Source organism: Trichomycterus rosablanca, chromosome 3 (genome assembly GCF_030014385.1).
Source record: "Trichomycterus rosablanca isolate fTriRos1 chromosome 3, fTriRos1.hap1, whole genome shotgun sequence".
In the NCBI taxonomy this organism is placed as follows: domain Eukaryota; kingdom Metazoa; phylum Chordata; class Actinopteri; order Siluriformes; family Trichomycteridae; genus Trichomycterus; species Trichomycterus rosablanca.
The window spans coordinates 5,856,648-5,878,720 of record NC_085990.1 but is presented as its reverse complement, the minus strand read 5'-3'; the positions used below and the strand labels follow the sequence as shown (position 1 = coordinate 5,878,720).

The 22,073-nt window shown below is 41.5% G+C and overlaps 1 protein-coding gene across 1 annotated transcript in view; it reads left to right on the top strand.

The window, feature by feature from the left end:
* Positions 1-1,873: 1,873 nt before the first annotated feature.
* The window catches only part of pitpnc1b (phosphatidylinositol transfer protein cytoplasmic 1b), a 31,231-nt gene continuing 11,031 nt past the window's right edge, over positions 1,874-22,073 (top strand). Inside the window, exons 1-6 of the mRNA XM_062991755.1 lie at positions 1,874-1,932; positions 3,649-3,797; positions 12,296-12,384; positions 13,554-13,561; positions 13,689-13,760; positions 21,097-21,189. Coding sequence (XP_062847825.1) covers positions 1,885-1,932; positions 3,649-3,797; positions 12,296-12,384; positions 13,554-13,561; positions 13,689-13,760; positions 21,097-21,189 — 459 coding nt within the window. The 5' untranslated portion in view covers positions 1,874-1,884. The remainder of the gene's footprint in view (positions 1,933-3,648; positions 3,798-12,295; positions 12,385-13,553; positions 13,562-13,688; positions 13,761-21,096; positions 21,190-22,073) is intronic.

Sequence of the window (22,073 nt, the reverse complement as noted above, 5' to 3'; positions counted from 1 at the left end):
TTATACGTTAGTAATTATGAAGTTTATGTAGACCTCATAATGTTATGTTACATATTATGATTCAATTTTACTTTCTCAAGGTTTGCTCAAAGGTCGCCTAATGATGCGAATTCTGTATTTGAAAAACCCGGGACTACAGCTTCATACAGATTTATTTTCAAGTGGCAAAATGGGCTTTCATAATCATGAGACAAAAGAGCTATTTTAGAACCAACATTTTAAGTCCACGTACATTAAAAGGAACATGTAATCACGATTAACATAACTACATAACATTAATTCTGCGATGATGACTGACACTAATTTGGCTCCAAGAGTGTAGAAAGTTAAATGATGTTTTACATATTAAGAGCTGGCATGGTAAAATATTTTCTTAAAAAGTGACAACTTACCATAAAACAGTCCCCTTTGGCCAAAGTATGTCCCAGACAACCGAAAAACTTCCAAAAAATGATCCAAAAATCAGCAGCTCGTTTGCACTCCGTGTGTGGAACATGTCCGCACTTGCCAGCCAGGCAATCGCAATGCGCATGCGTGGAACGTATAGTAATATTTACTAGTAGTTTTTAGCGCTTTGCTTCAATCCAAGAAATAAAAAAAAAATAGTAAATTTTACTAAAATTTTAATTTTAGAATAAAATTTACGAATGTATTTGATGACAAATAGTTACAAAGAAACACCAAGCAACACACTAATTTATGTGTGAATTTCTTAAGTAGCAAGACCGTACTAGTATATTATTGTAGAAAGTACTATAAAAATCTTCACTCTATTTACTAAGTCAAAAAATCATTTTTTGCAGTGTAAGTTACAAAAGGAAAAATGCAAAAATGGCGCAAACGGGCTACTGATGAATGAAAACTTTGGGTGGGCTGAGGCGTAGCTCTGGTAACAAACAGCAAATTAAAGAAACAGTGGCCACATTTCATGTCAATCACGTTGACCTGTTTGAATGAGGCGCGATCTACCAGCGTGCACTGTGCGATCGATTTGTAGATCGCGATCGACGTATTGGGCACCCCTGTTGTAGATGTTTCCCATTATATTTAAAATATTTATTATAATTAAATATAATATATAATGTTATATAATAAATAATTAAATTTAATAAATATTAATACATACAGGCCATTTTTATTTGTATTAAATAATCCATTTGGGGCACTTTTATATTCAGACCTCTGTACTTTTGCAGCAGTCTGTAACCTCTTGTTTCTAGGGAAGCTCGTTCATAAACATGGTAAACATTAAGCTTGCTTTTATCTGCTGGATCCATCTGGTTAATGCAGCAGAATGTGTAAGCTTAAAGCTTAATGCAACATCCTAAAGAGTGTATACAACTATCAGTACACATCAGCAAAGAGACAGTAATGATGATACAGAAGGGCTGTGAGAGTGTGTATCAAACATTCAAAAGATTGAGAAAGTCGATATCAGAACGTCTCACCTCAGGTGAGAGAGTACAGAGAGAGGTAGGTGGAGGATGGAAGGAAAAGAGGTGTGGAGAGGGGGAGGGCGTACGGCTAAAGAAGGAAGATAAGCACAGAAGGAATTCGAAAACTGAAAGCACTGGGAGCTAATGGCAGACAAAAGAAAACACTCAAAGTCAGTCCAGAAAGAAGAACAGGGGAGATAAAGAAAAGGTTTAGTGAGTTCTGCTTCAGTCCTGATGAAATATTTGCCACTAAATGAGAAGCACAGAAGGAGGAAGTGAGAACGTGAGAGAGAAAGGAGAGGGATTTTGTACAGAACTGGATTTTGCATGCATTTTGTTTAGCATGCCACTGCAAGCTAAAGTTTGCAGATAGATCAAGCTACAGTACCTCAGCGCAGAACAAAACAGGACGGGACAGAGACCAGCCGACAGCACAAAACACCAAACCATGTTGATGAAGGAGTACAGAATCTGCATGCCTCTCACTGTGGAGGAGGTAAGCAAGTGTAGGTTTTATCTGTACTGGACGTTTTGAAGGAATTTACGAGCTTGTAAATGGTCCGTGTGTTTACCTCTGTGCACACTGATCTCTGCTAACCTGAACTAAGTGAACGTGTTTAGCCTTTGACCATGTACATGTTATCTGAAGTGAAACTTTAAACCGGGGAAATTGGATGGGTGAGCAGTGAAACATTAAGTTCTTATGTACGTCAGCTTTGTGTGTGTAAGTGTGTGTGTGTATGTGTGTGTGTGTGTGTGTGTGTGTGAAAGAGAGAGAGAGAAAGAGAGAGGTTGGATGTTTGCTGCTTCAATAAACAAGTTGGACCAGTTAAAGTCATTAAACCCCTTCAGGCTTGAAGAAGAAAATTCACACACATGGAGACGTTAAACAGGGTTTTGATTGAATCTGATCCAGATTAACTAGTCTACCAGCTTTAACCTGGCATACAAAAGCACCCGTCCTGGAAACCTTGCCCTGTATTGTTCTCAACATCATCGTAACGTAAATGGAAACTAAAGATTCCTCTGCTCTTTGTGGCCCTCCTCGTCCCGTTTGAGTAAATGTCAGTCTGGATGCCTGGGTAATGAGAATCATCGTCACCGTCCTCACCGGGACTGACTGGTGAACGATGATAAATGCACGTTTTTCAAGAGCAACATTCAGAACAAATAGTCAAGTAATACATCACAGCACTGGTTTTGTTCATTTAAATGTATTTGGTTTGGGGTGTTTTTTTTCCACAGAACTACATCACTGAGGCACAAAACCACCTTATGCATACAAAACCATTTCCTAAAATGTTGGGACGCTTTTGTATGATGAAATAAAAAAGAATTTGTAATTTGCCTTGAACTTATAAAAGTAGGAAGAAAAGATTTCCAGTGATTTCACTGATCAGCTTATTGGTAGATTAAATTTAATGCCTGCAGCACACTCCAAAAAAGTTCAAGCAGAGGCAAAATAAGAGTACAAAGTTTCTAGTTGTATGAGGGTTCTTCAAAAAGTTTCCGCACTTTTCAAAACTACACTATTTATTAAGAATTTCAAAAACAAATAACATCACTTTTTCTCAGCGTCATACCAACTTTTTAATGCCATCAGCAAAAAAAACATTTTTGGTTGAGCTCGTAGCCACTGATGCAGCGCTGCTTTTACATCAACATTACATGAAAATCTTCTTCCCCTTAAAGCTTCTTAGAGCGTCCAAAAAGGTGAAAATTAGATGGCGCTAAATCCGGACTATAAGAGTCTCTCGACCGATTACTAATCCTCCCACCCTCACTGTTTGTAACCAAAATATAAAAGTGTGGAAACTTTTATATATTATTAAAAATCCCTCGTAGAATTTCATTGTACTGCACACATGTATTGGGCAGTTGTAGCCTAGTAGTTAAGGAACTGGACCAGTAATTGAAAGGTCATTGGTTCAAGCCTCACACTGTCAGGTTGCCACTGTTGGGCCCTTGAGCAAGGCCCTTAACCCTCAATTGCTTTGATTATATAATGTCACAGTACTGTAAGTCGCTTTGGATAAAAGTGTCTGCTAAATACCTAAAATGTTTGTGTATATATGACAAATAAAGGCATTCCATCTGTCCATTATGTTATTCTTATTCTTATTCTTATTCTTATTCTTATTATTGTTTAATCAGTTGATTTATTAACACATTCTTGTTGTGTCTGTTGTCAATAATTGTCTCTCTCTCTCAGTATAGGATTGGGCAGTTGTACATGATCACCAAGCACAGTCATGAGCAGAGTGAGGGAGGGGACGGGGTGGAGGTCGTTCGAAATGAGCTTGACACACACCCCAAATATGGACCAGGCCAAGTCACAGAGAAGCGCATTTACCTCACCAGGTAAGAGCAGACGCAGTCAGTAACCCTACACTCACAATCAGTGTGTGTGAGTTATTGCACTGATGTTGATCTTTTCCTTAAGGACAAAATTTTGTACAGATCAGCAAACAAGCCTGGAGGTCAAACTCTACCTCTAGAGGACTAATCACACCCACATGCTATTATGAACTGCCTTAATATGATACGTAATTCTTCAGCAATGAAGTGTTTTATTGTTTTAATAGATGGCCAAAAGTTTGTGGACACACAACCCCAAACATCACATCCAAAACCGTGGATAATTTATTCTCACTCACTCACTTCCTTAACCGCTTATCCAATTAGGGTCATGGGAGGGGTGCTGGAGCCTATCCCAGCTTTTCAATGGACGCAAGGCACACAGTAACACCCTGGACGGGGCAGACACACATACACACACACACACACACACACACACACACACATACAGTGTATCACAAAAGTGAGTACACCCCTCACATTTCTGCAGATATTTAAGTATATCTTTTCATGGGACAACACTGACAAAATGACACTTTGACACAATGAAAAGTAGTCTGTGTGCAGCTTATATAACAGTGTAAATTTATTCTTCCCTTAAAATAACTCAATATACAGCCATTAATGTCTAAACCACCGGCAACAAAAGTGAGTACACCCCTTAGTGAAAGTTCCTGAAGTGTCAATATTTTGTGTGGCCACCATTATTTCCCAGAACTGCCTTAACTCTCCTGGGCATGGAGTTTACCAGAGCTTCACAGGTTGCCACTGGAATGCTTTTCCACTCCTCCATGACGACATCACGGAGCTGGCGGATATTCGAGACTTTGCGCTCCTCCACCTTCCGCTTGAGGATGCCCCAAAGATGTTCTATTGGGTTTAGGTCTAAAGACATGCTTGGCCAGTCCATCACCTTTACCCTCAGCCTCTTCAATAAAGCAGTGGTCGTCTCAGAGGTGTGTTTGGGGTCATTATCATGCTGGAACACTGCCCTGCGACCCAGTTTCCGGAGGGAGGGGATCATGCTCTGCTTCAGTATTTCACAGTACATATTGGAGTTCATGTGTCCCTCAATGAAATGTAACTCCCCAACACCTGCTGCACTCATGCAGCCCCAGACCATGGCATTCCCACCACCATGCTTGACTGTAGGCATGACACACTTCTCTTTGTACTCCTCACCTGATTGCCGCCACACATGCTTGAGACCATCTGAACCAAACAAATTAATCTTGGTCTCATCAGACCATAGGACATGGTTCCAGTAATCCATGTCCTTTGTTGACATGTCTTCAGCAAACTGTTTGCGGGCTTTCTTGTGTAGAGACTTCAGAAGAGGCTTCCTTCTGGGGTGACAGCCATGCAGACCAATTTGATGTAGTGTGCGGCGTATGGTCTGAGCACTGACAGGCTGACCCCCCACCTTTTCAATCTCTGCAGCAATGCTGACAGCACTCCTGCGCCTATCTTTCAAAGACAGCAGTTGGATGTGACGCTGAGCACGTGCACTCAGCTTCTTTGGACGACCAACGCGAGGTCTGTTCTGAGTGGACCCTGCTCTTTTAAAACGCTGGGTGATCTTGGCCACTGTGCTGCAGCTCAGTTTCAGGGTGTTGGCAATCTTCTTGTAGCCTTGGCCATCTTCATGTAGCGCAACAATTCGTCTTTTAAGATCCTCAGAGAGTTCTTTGCCATGAGGTGCCATGTTGGAACTTTCAGTGACCAGTATGAGAGAGTGTGAGAGCTGTACTACTAAATTGAACACACCTGCTCCCTATGCACACCTGAGACCTAGTAACACTAACAAATCACATGACATTTTGGAGGGAAAATGACAAGCAGTGCTCAATTTGGACATTTAGGGGTGTAGTCTCTTAGGGGTGTACTCACTTTTGTTGCCAGTGGTTTAGACATTAATGGCTGTATATTGAGTTATTTTGAGGGAAGAATAAATTTACACTGTTATATAAGCTGCACACAGACTACTTTTCATTGTGTCAAAGTGTCATTTTGTCAGTGTTGTCCCATGAAAAGATATACTTAAATATCTGCAGAAATGTGAGGGGTGTACTCACTTTTGTGATACACTGTACATACAAACACCCATTTACCTATAGGGCAATTCAGTGTCTCCAATTAACTTGACTGCATGTTTTTGGACTGTGGGAGGTAACCAGAGCTCCTAGGGGAAACCCACGCAGACACAGGGAGAACATGCAAACTCTGCACAGAAAGGACCCGGACCACCCTGTCTGGGGATCGAACCCAGGACCTTCTTGCTGTGAGGCGACAGTGCTACCCACTGTGCCGCCCTGGATAATTTATTAATAATGTTAATTATTAGAGACAACTGCAGCCTACTGGGTAAGAGCTTTGGGCTATGAGAGCTAGAGTTCGAATCCCAGCTCTGCCATTCAGCCACTGTTGGGCCCTTGAGCAAGGTCCATAAACCTATACAATGGCTGACCCTGTGCTTTGACCCCAGCTTAGGAATTACGTTGTACAGAAGAATTGCAATAGGGAATTGGAAATGGCTAAATTGGAAGAATTTACCAAAAGGTGGCTTTTAAAAACGTAAAATATGGGCACGGAATATTCCACTAGCACACCAGTGCCGAGCTTCTAAACTCCTTGGTTCGAAACTCGGTGTTCCCACCGGTCCGCTGGGTGCCATCTAGCGGGCATAATTGGCAGTGCCTGCAGCAGACACATTTCTGCTAGGGCGGGACTATGTGGGTGGGGTCTCCAAATGCTGTTTAAGGACCCTGATTGGCAGATAGAGACACCTGTACAGAGTGCATAGGTGAAAAAGGTTTCCGCAAAGGGCTGCGCGTGGGTCAGAGGAGGCGTGAGCAGCAATATACCCACCTCGACTGCAATCAGGGATCCCCCAGCAGTGGAAGACAAAATTGACTACGTTAAATTGGAAGAATAGGTGGCTTTTAAAAATGTAAAATATGGGCACCCAGGTGGCGCAGCTGGATATTCCGCTAGCACACCAGCGCCGAGATTCTGAACTCCATCTAGCGGGCATAATTGGCAGTGCCTGCAGCAGACACGTTTCTGCTCGGGCGGGATGACCTGACTATGTGGGTGGGGTCTTCAAAAAAATGCTGTGTAAGGACCCTGATTAACAGATAGAGAGGAGTCTGTGCAGAGTGAAAAAGGTTTCCGCAAAGGGCTGCACACAGGTTGGAGGAGGCGTGAGCAGCAATATACCCACCTCGACTGCAATCAGGGATCCACCAGCAGTGGAAGACAAATTGACTACACTAAATTGGGGGAAAAATGCATAAATAAAAAAAATAAATAATAAAAAATAAATAAAACTATAAAGAGAAGTTTACACTGCTTATCTTAGCTTGATGCAGATTGTGTCGGGTGTAGATTGTAATTACAAGTGTACATATGTTGATCTTATTTTTTCTCAGGTTTTAGATCTAACTGAATAAGTGTTGCGTGTTCACAGGCATTAGCATTTAGAGTAACTGGTGAATACATGAATAATTATTCAGCCCCGTGTTTGAGCGGAAAAGTACTTGAGCAGGTTGCACATGAATTACTTTCCTCTCCCCTTCCATCTGGTTTGGCTAATGTAACAGTAATTCTATATGAGTGTAGCTGCATTTTTACTAGCCAGCTAACCACACACACACAAACACACACACACACACACCAAACACACACAAAATCACAAGCGGCTGAGATGAAAAAAACAGAATTACCAGAGTGCCAGCAGTAGAGGAAATTTCCTAAACCATCAGTGTGTTAGAAAAACCAAAGTGCAAAGACATTTAGATTTTAATAGGAAAATAAATCTACTTGTGTGCTTGATTATTAAACTACCATATGAGCAAAATATAATATGAGCACAACACACACTAACACACCACCACCATGTCAGTGTCACTGCAGTGCTGAGAATGATCCACCACCTAAATAATACCTGCTCTGTACTATCTGTTCTGTGGTACTATCTGCTCTGTGGTACTATAAATAGCTATAAATAATAAAAGGATGTATTATAAGAACTGGAAGCAGTGGTCACCATTTGCTTCTATTTATTTCATTAGTGTTTGATCAATGGCGCAGCTGACCCCAGTGTTTCCCCTCATTCAGCCCCATTTACAAACTAACTAAAATAAAACACTAACAAAAGTTGTAAATGTAATAAAATGTAAGTAAAACAGACACAAAGTTGCAAATGTGAATATAAGATTATTTTTATGCTTAAAAAATACCTAAAACAGTAATTGATAATGAAAACAATTTGGAGGTGGCATTTGGGTAGCGCTGTAACCTCAAACAAGGAAAGCCTCAGTTCCATTCTCCGATTGGTCAGCCAGGGTCCTTTCTGTGTGGAGATTGCATGTTCTCCCAGTGACCGTGTAGATGCTCCAGGTTCCTCCCACGATTCCAAAGACTGGCAACCCGTCAAGATGTTTTCAGGCCTTTTGTCCAATGAATCGACCTTGACCAGGATGAAGCAGTGGACAGACAATAAGTGGGCTGTTTGTTTTAAATGGACATTTATAGAAGACATGCTTTTTGGCAGCAGAATGAATGTTATGCCATTTAGCCGATCAGACTAGCCATGTGCATGTGACCAGCCAAAGCCTGCTCTCCTGGAGCTAACTGTACAGTGTACTGACTGAGATTTTATACACTATTACCAAGCTGAGCTACAGTCACAACTGTAATTGTTTAGAAAATAATAAATTAAGATCAATGATCTCAACTTTTTTTTAGATCAGCAGGGCCAGTGACCTCACAGGAAGCATTAATATATTAATGTTTAAAAATGAGACGCCTGTATTATAAAAGTGCTGACCTGTCTGTGTGTTACGGACTGAAAACAGCCTGTAGGTCACAAGTTAAGAAACCCTGTGAATAAAAAAACATTCTTTGTCTCTGAGATGTCTTTTGTACCTTTAAATTGCTTTATTTTTTAAAAATAAAGTGCATATAGAAGTAATTTAGGATGTACACTATTACTGAGTGACCATGGCCATAAGCTCGGGTATCCTATTCAAAACACTTGAACATTAATATGATTGTAACGAATTGGGCTAAGACGTGACAAGAGGGGGCGGACACACATGCAGCGATGTTGAACAAAATGTGTATTAATAACTAAAAACAAGACAAGGGTACACAGGACAAGACCTAGGATATATGCTAATGATAATCCTGAACACATGAACAAAGCTAAACATGAACTAGACTAAGACAAGACATGAACTAAACAAGACTTAAACAAAAAGCATGAGCAAAGTAACAAGGGCATGAACTAGACAAGGGCAGTAACTAGACAAGGGCAATAACTAGACAAGGGCAGTAACTAGACAAGAGCATAAACTAGACAAGAGCAGTAACTAGACAAGAGCAGTAACTGGACAAGGGCATAAACTAGACAAGGGCAGTAACTATACAAGAGCAGTAACTAGACAAGAGCATAAACTAGACAAGGGCAGAAACTAGACAAGAGCATAAACTAGACAAGGGCAGTAACTAGACAAGAGCATAAACTAGAAAAGTGCAGTAACTAGACAAGAGCATAAACTAGACAAGGGCAGTAACTAGACAAAAGCATAAACTAGACAAGGGCAGTAACTACACAAGGGCAGTAACTAGACAAAAGCATAAACTAGACAAGGGCAGTAACTAGACAAGAGCAGTAACTAGACAAGGGCAGTAACTAAACAAGAGCAGTAACTAGACAAGAGCAGTAACTAGACAAGAGCATAAACTAGACAAGGGCAGTAACTAGACAAGAGCAGTAACTAGACAAGGGCAGTAACTAAACAAGAGCATAAACTAGACAAGGGCAGTAACTAGACAAGGGCAATAACTAGACAAGGGCAGTAACTAGACAAGAGCATAAACTAGACAAGGGCAGTAACTAGACAAGGGCAGTAACTAGACAAGGGCATAAACTAGACTAGGGCAGTGACTAGACAAGGGCAGTAACTAGACAAGGGCAGTAACTAGACAAGAGCATAAACTAGACAAGGGCAGTAACTAGACAAGAGCATAAACTAGACAAAAGCAGTAACTAGACAAGGGCAGTAACTAGACAAGAGCATGAACTAGACAAGGGCAGTAACTATACAAGGGCAGTAACTAGACAAGAGCATAAACTAGACAAGAGCAGTAACTAGACAAGGGCAGTAACTAGACAAGAGCATAAACTAGACAAGAGCAGTAACTAGACAAGGGCAGTAACTAGACAAGAGCATAAACTAGACAAGGGCAGTAACTAGACAAGGGCAGCAACTAGACAAGAGCATAAACTAGACAAGGGCAGTAACTAGACAAGAGCATAAACTAGACAAGGGCAGTAACTAGACAAGAGCATGAACTAGACAAGGGCAGTAACTAGACAAGGGCAGTAACTAGACAAGAGCATAAACTAGACAAGAGCAGTAACTAGACAAGGGCAGTAACTAGACAAGAGCATAAACTAGACAAGGGCAGTAACTAGACAAGGGCAGCAACTAGACAAGGGCAGTAACTAGACAAGGGCAGTAACTAGACAACAGCATAAACTAGACAAGAGCATAAACTAGACAAGAGCATAAACTAGACAAGGGCAGTAACTAGACAAGAGCATAAACTAGACAAGAGCATAAACTAGACAAGGGCAGTAACTAGACAACAGCATAAACTAGATAAGGGCAGTAACTAGAGAAGAGCATAAACTAGACAAGAGCATAAACTAGACAAGGGCAGTAACTAGACAAGAGCATAAACTAGACAAGGGCAGTAACTAGACAAGGGCAGTAACTAGACAAGAGCATAAACTAGACAAGAGCATAAACTAGACAAGGGCAGTAACTAGACAACAGCATAAACTAGACAAGGGCAGTAACTAGACAAGAGCATAAACTAGACAAGAGCATAAACTAGACAAGGGCAGTAACTAGACAAGAGCATAAACTAGAAAAGTGCAGTAACTAGACAAGAGCAGTAACTAGACAAGAGCATAAACTAGACAAGGGCAGTAACTAGACAAGGGCAGTAACTAGACAAGAGCATAAACTAGAAAAGTGCAATAACTAGACAAGAGCATAAACTAGACAAGGGCAGTAACTAGACAAGGGCAGTAACTAGACAAGAGCATAAACTAGACAAGGGCAGTAACTAGACAAGAGCATAAACTAGACAAGGGCAGTAACTAGACATGAGCATAAACTAGACCAGGGCAGTAACTAGACAAGAGCATAAACTAGAAAAGAGCAGTAACTAGACAAGAGCATATACTAGAAAAGATCAGTAACTAGACAAGGGAATTCCAAACTAAACCAAAAGAACATTTAACATTTACATTTTCGGCATTTAGCAGATGCTTTTATCCAAAGCGACTTACAGTTGTGACAGTATACAATCTAAGCAATTGAGGGTTAAGGGCCTTGCTCAAGGGCCCAACAGTTGCAACCTGGCAGTCGTGGGGCTTGAACCGGCAACCTTCCGATCACCAATCCAGTACCTTAACCACTAGGCTGCAGCTTCCCTTGTTTAGAATAGTGGAGGTACAAAACGTTTATACTGACTTCTCTTGGCATACTTACATGAGCTAGGAAGCGAACCGACATGACAAAGGCAAACTCAAAATCGTGACAAACCAAAGCAAAATAGTCTCCAATGAATGAACCACTTGCCTCTTGAAATGCCCTGAGCATTTTCCCTAAACGTGGATCTTTAACCAGAGACCAATCACAAAAGGGGCATTGGCTTGAGACTAAGAGCAAAAACACACTCCTCGAACATGTGCTCCCGGAGAGAGGGGTGGCACATAGAAGCACTCCAGGAGCACAGAGAGGCTGGATCCATGACAATAAAGCTTAAAGTACTTTTATTTATAAATATATATAAACTAAAGGTTTAAAACTCTTGCAGGTTCTATACCAGCGACAAAAAAACTAGTGCGTATGTTTCTGAGAACCTTAATCAACCATTTACTATTTATGGGTGCTTAGCTTGCAACTAACCTGAATAGGTCAGCATTTTATTCAGAATACAAACTCAAAACTTGGGTACATGTAGAACTAAATGTATTCCCTGAAATGTGCTTATTAATAATGAAATTAATTAAATTTAAGGGCCATAATTACGTTAAAAGGTATTTTTGCAAACTGATGCAAAAAGCAAATCTTTGATGAGTCTAAAGGTGCTTTGATAAAAAGCACTTTGTACAGTCTTCCACATGTATAGCTCTGTCCTCATGTGCCCCACCCGTCCATACATACATCTATTAATCACCCCAGTAAAACTGAACAGCTGTTATATATTACAGTGAATAGATTATTCTCCCTCTCTCTGTATGTGTGTGTGTGTGTACATTTAGTACTGGACTCATAAAGTATTTGATTTGTTGGAGGACCAGCAGCGGTTAGCGGTTTACTGAATGGAGTCTCTTTATTTACGCTGCATATTAAAAAGCACAAAAGCTGTGATCACATTGCTGTCACTCCACTAATAACAGTATTTCTAAATTCTAGTAAATTACCTTCCTGGATGAAGAAATTTGTCCCCATGATCTTCTATGTAACAGAAAAGGCCTGGAATTTCTACCCATACACCATCACAGGTCAGTTTCACGTGTGTATTTTTGTATTTGTTATACATACACATTTATCTATAATACAGCGCTGTACTATACACTCTTGTTTGATAATGTAGTATACATGCTTGTGTAACTGGAGCAGGTGTCATTGCATTACTGAGAATGGTCCACCGCCCAAACATCATTTGGTCAGTGGGGGTTCTATGAGGGTCCCTTTTAATTGTTAAATGGAAGGGGGGTGACAAAGTGTACAGAACACATAAAGTATACATAAATACTTATAGCATATAATATATAGATGGATGGATGGATGGATGGATGGGTGGAAGTCCCCTACCTGGCAACTTTGTGAAGTGCCGTAAAGTGAATATCGATTCATCTTAAATGAATAACCGATTCGAATCATGGCACATGTGCACCGATTTTTAACTGTCTTGTGGTGCATCGTTACATCCCTAATGGATGGATGGATGGATGGATGGATGGATGGATGGATGGATGGATGGATGGATGGATGGATGGATGGATGGATGGATGGATGGATGGATGGATGGATGGATAGATAGATAGATAGATAGATAGATAGATAGATAGATAGATAGATAGATAGATAGATAGATAGATAGATAGATAGATAGATAGATAGATAGATAGAGACAGACACACAGACAGACAGAGACAGACAGAACGTAGTCCAGTGCTTCATTTGTACATATGGACAGGCATGAAATATGTGTGAATGTGCATATGAGAAATATGAGGTAGTAGTAAAAGGATCCCAGCAGTTTCAATATAAGGTGTCACGTGCATTAGTAGCAAGGCAATATAGCGATGACAGTAGCCATATACAGCATAGCAGCTCCATATACTGTTAAAGTGACTGATGTGCAATAGTGATTGATATATGACATATATTATACTATACTTTGCATTATATGCCAACAATACATAATATGTACACAGAATGATGCAATCATGGCATATGGTATATGGTTTTTGGTGGTTGTTGTTAAAAGAGTAAAGACATCATTTATGTTTGCTTTATAAAACACATACACAAAATTTCATGTACCAGCTACAATAAGTACAAGTCTTGATTTAGTGTTTTTATTTTAATAAGGAGCAAAATCCTTGATTGTTATTCAGTTTGTTTTTTTCTTTTTCTTTCCATTTGCTGGCGTTTGTTTCTGCAGAGTACTCAGTAAGTACCCTCACAGACTAACATTAACACTGATGCAATCGTTACACACTCACTGCCTGTTCCAGCGTTTCCTCTAACCAGCATCTTTCTCTGTGTTTCTCTCTGTTTCTCTTTGTTCACTGTCCAGTGTTCCTTCGTTCCAAAGCTGCAGGTCAAAATTGAGACGCACTTCGCGAATGACAATGGCAGCAATGACAATGTGAGTACAGTGGCCACAGTACGAGAGTCTATGGGGGGAGCGTTTTAATCCTCTTAACGCGTGGATTCCTATTCATCAGCACGCTGCACCTTCAGCGTCCTTGTAAGAAGCATTTTTTTTATTTGACCTTTAGCGTGAAGAACGAAGAACGCGATGTGAGAGCATCTACCAACCAGTGTGTTTTAGCTAGAGAGTGTTTTTTTGTGCAGTAGGTGAGTGAAGCAGGTTGTTATTTGTTTAGGTCTGTACAGATTCGGTGACTGACAAGCAGCTGGCTCAGCCTCAAAGTGCCCCTTTTATTAAACAATGCAAATGAGGTCCAGACAAGCCTCTGCCTGCTGCCAGCCAGCCATCGCTCTGAGATCTTTCCACACAGAGACACACCCAGACAGTGGCTCACACGGTCACAGAAACACACAGTCGCAAAAAAACACACGTTCAAAGCGGTATGGAAAGGGTACTAAGAGACAACGACAGATTAAAAGTGTCAACACCGCAGGCAGGAGTGAGAGCAAACGTTAAAGTAACACTGCGGAGTGAGAAACAGTGGTATCTTGAAACTTGACGTCAATTGGCGTTGAGTTTCAAGGTATTTTCTCCCATGAGGATGTATGGAAAACCTGTTAATGCGTTCCATGGTCTTGTGGAACTGCATATATTTTAGGCTTATGTAAAATAATGGGTAGTTTTTGACACTTATACACTAAAATAATACATATAATATAAAAACACTGAAATACAATTGAAAACAGTTAAAAATCCAATACATTTACATTATTTAGCAGATTTTATCCAAAGCAACTTACACAAAGAGCTGAACACAATAAGCAATTGAGGGTTAAGGGCCTTGCTCAGGGACCCAACAGTGGCAACTTGGTGGTGGCAGGGCTTGAACCGGCAAACTTCTATTTACTAGTCCAGTACCTTAACCACTGAGCTATCACTACAATAAACCTGCAATTTAGCACTACGTCTGTATTGTTTCCTTATGCTTCTTAATCGTGGAGATACTTGATCTTGGAATACCGTATTCCGCTCAGTATTTTGCACTGGTGAACAAAACTTAACATGACTTATTGTACTAAAACAACAAGTGAGGAATTTCATTAGTGGAGAGAACTAATAAGCAGTAATAATTAAGAGAGGTTTTTTTAATGCATTGTATTCCCATTTTCCTCCTGATTTAGCACACTCAATTTGTCTTCCGCTGCTGAGAGATACCAGATTGCATCCAAGGAGAGCACATCGCTGTACATGCCTCTTCCGACACGTGTACAGCCCTCCTCTTCTCACCCATGCATTCTGCACAGGCGTCTCTTCCGCCAATCAGGGTCCTTACACAGCGTATGAAGATCCCACCCACACATAGTCTGGCCCCCACCCTGCAGATACGGTGGCCAATTAGTATCTGCTGCAGACACTGCCAATTACGCCCGCTAGATGGCGCCAAGCCGACCGGTGGCAACACTGAGTTTCGAACCGGGGAGTTCAGAAACTCGGTGCTGGTGTGCAAGCGGAATATCCTGCTGCGCCACCTGGGCACATAATTAAGAGAGGTTTAGTTTTCCTGTGTCGTTCTTTTAATACATGAATCAACGTTAAGCTTTTTTTTTAATGATAGGCGTTTTAGACTCTCTTGAAAAAAGCTGATTCTTAAAATTTCTCAGCACCTCGAGCTGTAACACAAGTTTAAAAGTGAAACAGTGAGGAAAATCCAGATAAACACAGATACAGATGTGGAGCTTTCAGAATAAATGTAACTGTTATTCCACACACATGCAGATTCCTCTCATATTCACACTTTGAGGACGTTTTACTGCACTGCTCAACCCGAGCGCTGAACAAATCAGCTGTTTATTGTTAATTTGAGATTAAATAATTTTTTTTTTCATTTATTTATGCATTTCCTCGTGATTTATCAATTTGTCTTCCGCTGCTGTGGATCCCTGATTGCATTCGAGGAGCGTATTATATTGCTGCTCATGTGCCCTCCGACGTGTGCACAGTCCTAGCAGACCACTTCTTTTATGCCCGAGCTACTGCACAGGCGCCTCAGCCTGCTAACCAGTGTCCTTGCACAGCATTTAAAGACCCCACCCACTTGTTCTGGTCATTTCCCCACGCAGCAGACACTGTGGCCAATTTGTGTCTGCTGCAGGCACTGACAATTGTGCCCGCTGGATGGCACGCAGTCAACCGGTAGCAGAGTCGATAAATAATTTTTTTTTTTTAAAAGCTAAACACGTTGTGTTTAAGTGTATACATTACTCGAAGAAGGGCGTTGAGTTTCAAATATTTTTTTAATAAATATATATTTTGTTTATGCATTTTCTCCACTTTTTCGTCCAATTGCCCAACTGCGTCATGCTTATGCCGATCTCCGCTCTGATTGAGGAGAACGAAGCTAACTCATGCTCCTTCTGACACGTGGGCAGCAGCCGTATGCATCTTGTCCTACACTTTGACGAGTGCAATGCAGATCAGCACTGTGTACGGAGAGACACACCCTGACAGCACTCTTTTCCCATCTCTGTGAAGGCGCCATCAACCAGCCAGCGGAGGTCGTAACTGCATTATGAGAGAGACTCTATCCGGCTTTTTAATATCCCACCCCTATCTGAACTACAGGCCAATCGTTGTTCATGTGGCCGCTCAGCCCAGTCGGCAGGCAGAGATGAGACTCCATACAATGTATTCGAGAACCCAGCTCTGGTACCAGCAAGTGTTCTACCACTGCGCCACCTGAGCGGCCTGAGTTTAAAAGGATTTGAGTTTAGGGGACGTGGAGTTACAAGGTACCGCTGTACAGGCAGCGAGGCTGACACACTGAGAGAAAGTCTGTTGATGGAGCCAGGCGGAAAACGAAGCCAGAAGCCAGTTTGGAGGCTGATAGACAGGAAATAAAAGTGCAGCAGCCACTGATGGCAGAATCCCACGTTGCTTGTTTATATCCAGTCCCACTCGCTTCTATTTTATCACAAATGCTGTAAAAAGCACCTACTGTGCTGCAGAGCCAAGGTTACTCTGCCCCGCTCCACTGCCTCCACTACCCGCTCGCCACTGGAAGGTGAGCAAACCTGGGCAAAAATCCCCACGCCTGCAGTTGTTTACATAAATCACTGCATTAGCAGTCGTGTTCCTGGCATGGCAGGTTCATTAGCGTGTTGTGTTACCAAATGTTGCCCAAGTAACGTGAGACTGTTCTGAAATGATATTATGTGGGAATAATGGTAACAAGTTACGTGAATGTTTATCATACAAGTCACCTTATGGTGTAGTCTATGCTAGGAGAAATATATTTAAATAAAAATGTGTTTCACTGTTTTTCTATCCATACAGAAACACAAAAACAACAATAAATGGTGTTCCATGCACAGGCGTCTGAGCCAGGATATAAACTCACATTATTTTTGAAACTTTATGCTTGTTTGGATGCCAAATCCCTGCACCACATAGGGGACCAAAACAGTATGTTGTGCACTATGTAGCCAACATGAAGTGATTGGATTAGCATTATAAGTTTCACTGCATTTTTTGCTGATTTCCATCACAGTTCATTTACATTTATCTTGGGCAACATTTTAGTGTAACGTACAATAATTCATTCATTCATTGTCTGTGTTACCATCACTTTATCCTGGTCAGGGTCGCAGTGGTTCTGATTCATTGGGGTTTATTGTTTGTTTATTTATTAGGATTTTAATGTCATGTTTTACACTTTTGGTTACATTCATGACAGGAATGGTAGTTACTCATTACACAAGGTTCATCAGTTCACAAGGTTATATCGAGCACAGTCATGGACAATTTAGTGTCTCCAATTCACCTCACTTGCAACATGCAAACTCCACACAGAAAGGACCCGGACCGCCCCACCTGGGGATCGAACCCAGGACCTTCTTGCTGTGAGGCGACAGTGTTACCCACTTAGCCACCGTGCCGCCCCATTCGTTGGAATAAAAGCAAGAAACACCCCGGACAGCTCCTCAGTCCATCACAGAGCAAACACACACACATGCACACATACAGTGTATCACAAAAGTGAGTACACCCCTCACATTTCTGCAAATATTTAATTATATCTTTTCATGGGACAACACTATAGACATGAAACTTGGATATAACTTAGAGTAGTCAGTGTACAGCTTGTATAGCAGTGTAGATTTACTGTCTTCTGAAAATAACTCAACACACAGCCATTAATGTCTAAATAGCTGGCAACATAAGTGAGTACACCCCACAGTGAACATGTCCAAATTGTGCCCAAATGTGTCGTTGTCCCTCCCTGGTGTCATGTGTCAAGGTCCCAGGTGTAAATGGGGAGCAGGGCTGTTAAATTTGGTGTTTTGGGTACAATTCTCTCATACTGGCCACTGGATATTCAACATGGCACCTCATGGCAAAGAACTCTCTGAGGATGTGAGGAATAGAATTGTTGCTCTCCACAAAGATGGCCTGGGCTATAAAAAGATTGCTAACACCCTGAAACTGAGCTACAGCATGGTGGCCAAGGTCATACAGCGGTTTTCCAGGACAGGTTCCACTCGGAACAGGCTTCGCCAGGGTCGACCAAAGAAGTTGAGTCCACGTGTTCGGTGTCATATCCAGAGGTTGGCTTTAAAAGATAGACACATGAGTGCTGCCAGCATTGCTGCAGAGGTTGAAGACGTGGGAGGTCAGCCTGTCAGTGCTCAGACCATACGCCTCACACTGCATCAACTCGGTCTGCATGGTCGTCATCCCAGAAGGAAGCTGACGCACAAGAAAGCCCGCAAACAGTTTGCTGAAGACAAGCAGTCCAAGAACATGGATTACTGGAATGCCCTGTGGTCTGACGAGACCAAGATAAACTTGTTTGGCTCAGATGGTGTCCAGCATGTGTGGCGGCGCCCTGGTGAGAAGTACCAAGACAACTGTATCTTGCCTACAGTCAAGCATGGTGGTGGTAGCATCATGGTCTTGGGCTGCATGAGTGTTGCTGGCACTGGGGAGCTGCAGTTCATTGAGGGAAACATGAATTCCAACATGTACTGTGACATTCTGAAACAGAGCATGATCCCCTCCCTTCGAAAACTGGGCCTCATGGCAGTTTTCCAACAGGATAACGACCCCAAACACAACCTCCAAGATGACAACTGCCTTGCTGAGGAAGCTGAAGGTAAAGGTGATGGACTAAACCCAATTGAGCACCTGTGGGGCATCCTCAAGTGGAAGGTGGAGGAGTTCAAGGTGTCTAACATCCACCAGCTCCGTGATGTCATCATGGAGGAGTGGAAGAGGATTCCAGTAGCAACCTGTGCAGCTCTGGTGAATTCCATGCCCAGGAGGGTTAAGGCAGTGCTGGATAATAATGGTGGTCATACAAAATATTGACACTTTGGGCACAATTTGGACATGTTCACTGTGGGGTGTACTCACTTATGTTGCAGCTATTTAGACATTAATGGCTGTGTGTTGAGTTATTTTCAGAAGACAGTAAATCTACACTGCTATACAAGTTGTACACTGACTACTCTAAGTTATATCCAAGTTTTATTTCTATAGTGTTGTCCCATGAAAAGATATAATAAAATATTTACAGAAATGTGAGGGGTGTACTCACTTTTGTGATACACTGTATATACTGAGCGAAGGTTTTTGCATTTGTGGGGGCTGGAGCCTATCCCAGCTTTTCAATGGGTGCAAGGCACACAGTAACACCCTGGACGGGGTGCCAGTCCATCGCAGGGCAGACACACATACACAAACCCATTCACCTACAGGGCAATTCAGTGTCTCCAATTAACCTGACTGCATTTTGGACTAGACACGGGGAGAACATGCAAACCGGAGCTCCCGTAGGAAACCTACGCAGACACGGGGAGAACATGCAAACCCCGCTCAGAAAGAACCCAAACCCAGGACCTTCTTGCTGTGAGGCGACAGTGCTACCCACTGAGCCACCGTGCCGCCCAAATATTTATTTAATATTTATTAGGGCTGTCGAAGTTAACGCGATAATAACGCATTAACGCAATCTCAATTTAATGCGATTAAAAAAATTAGTGCCATTAACGCAAATTCTAGTTCATGTTGACACTTGACTGGTAGAACAAACATTTTAATTCCGGACTTGCCATTTGCCATCATTTGCGGTTTGTTAACATAATGTAACCGATCGTGGTAGTGATGCAGTTGCATAATAAAGAAATAAATACACGCTATATTCACAAGTTGTCGGGAGCAGAACACTTTATTACACTTAATTAACTTCTTCTTCTGTACCGAATACCGGAAAGCTGAGTCGAGCACGTTAGTTCATGAACTATGGAAGCCCCAAAGGGTCAAAACACACTCACTTCGTGTAGAAACGTCCATCAAACCATCGTCACGATACAACCACAGACAAGTCTGATACAATAACTACGCCTTATCCCACCTAAAGCACCGCTGATCTACAATGTTTGCTGATGGAGAAATTCTAACCTACAATCTGACATTTACTGCCTAGTATGTGAGTGAATAAAACTCCCTTACAGTTTTCTCTTGTCCCAGCAGTTTTTAACATCAGTACATTTAGCATAAAATGTGTTCACCATTTTAATTGTAACATTTCACTTAAAAATCCTTGTTTTCTATAACATTTACACAGATTTTTTTTAATGCGATTAATCGCGATTAACTATATGAAATTCTGAGATTAATCGCGATTAAAAATTTTAATCGTTTGACAGCCCTAATATTTATATTATTAAAAACCATCATCCTAGCAAGTACATTACATTTCTTTTTAAGTTTAGGCACTTTTTAAGTTTACTGTGTGCCTTGCGCCCATTGAAATGCTGGAAAAGGCTCAAGCACCCCCCGTGACCCTAATTGGATGAGCAGTTAAGTAAGTGAGAGTGAGTGAGTGTATTGTACTTTATCATGTGTAGTATTTAGCAGACACTTTTATCCAAAGCGACTTACAGTTATGATTGAATACAATTTGATTACTGGAGTGTTAAGGGCCTTGCTTAGAGGCCCAACAGTGGCAACTTTGGTGGTGGTGGGGCCTGAACTAGCAACCTTCTGATTAATAGTCCAGTAGCTTAACCACTGAACTTCCACTTCTCTTAATCTATCACTTAACTAAAAATGACTGAGGAAATGAAGAGGCTACAACACTTAAGTTGGACATTTGTTAGCATGTTTCAGTTCTAAGACTCATCTTAATGTAATGATGTTAATGCCCTCATGTTAATGCCCTGATAATAATGCGCTGTGAGTCAACATTTCCACACCAGCTTCATGCCCTGTTAGTTTATTTTTTCCTGTGTGAGTTACACAATAACCTGCTCTAATGTTTCCTGTGTAGGTGTTTGAGGACAAACCTACCCCCAAAGAGAGCGTCTGCTTCCTGGACATCCTGACCGATCCCATTCCTGACAAGCATTACAAAAAAGATGAGGTACACATACACACACACATGCCACTACACCGACCAGGCATAACATTAAGACCACTGACAGGTGAAGTTAATAGCACTGAGTATCTCTTCATCACAGCACATGTTAGTGGGTGGGATATATTAGTGTGTTATTTATTAGATGTGTTAGAAGCATGAGCAAGTGTGAGGATTTGAGCGAGTTTGACAAGGGCCAAATTGTGATGGCTAGACAACTGGGTCAGAGCATCTCCAAAACTGCAGCTCTTGTGGGGTGTTCTCAGTCTGCAGTGGTCAGTATCTATCAAAAGTGGTCCAAGGAAGGAACAGTGGTAAACCAACGACAGGGTCATGGGTGGCCAAGGCTCATTGATGCACGTGGGGAGCGAAGGCTGGCCCGTGTGGTCTGATCCAACAGACGAGCTACTGTATCTCAAATTGCTGAAGAAGTTAATGCTGGTTCTGACAGAAAGGTGTCAGAATACACAGTGCATCACAGTTGCAGGGCTGTTTTGGCAGTAATAGGGGGACCAACACAATATGAGGAAGGTGGTTATAATGTTATGTCTGATTGGTGTATACTCTGCTACAATTCCAGGATGAAACTGTAGAACGTGCAGAGACTAAGTCTAACAGGTCAGAGCAATAAATAAAAAATGTGCTGTGATACACGAGTTTCAGGTTTGTTGTTGCATTTAATGAAAAAGTTCCACCTAAAGCACAATCTAATTTATTTATATTTAATATTTGTTGTGTATTACGATTTCTTGTTCTATTATTAGAAATTTTGCTGTTGAAGGCCTTTGTTTTGCTGCTTAAGGACACTGCGAGCACGGATTCAGAGATCTCACACATTCATAATTACAGTCAGGTTTTGTCATCTAAAAAGAACAAGGACTTCCTTTCTT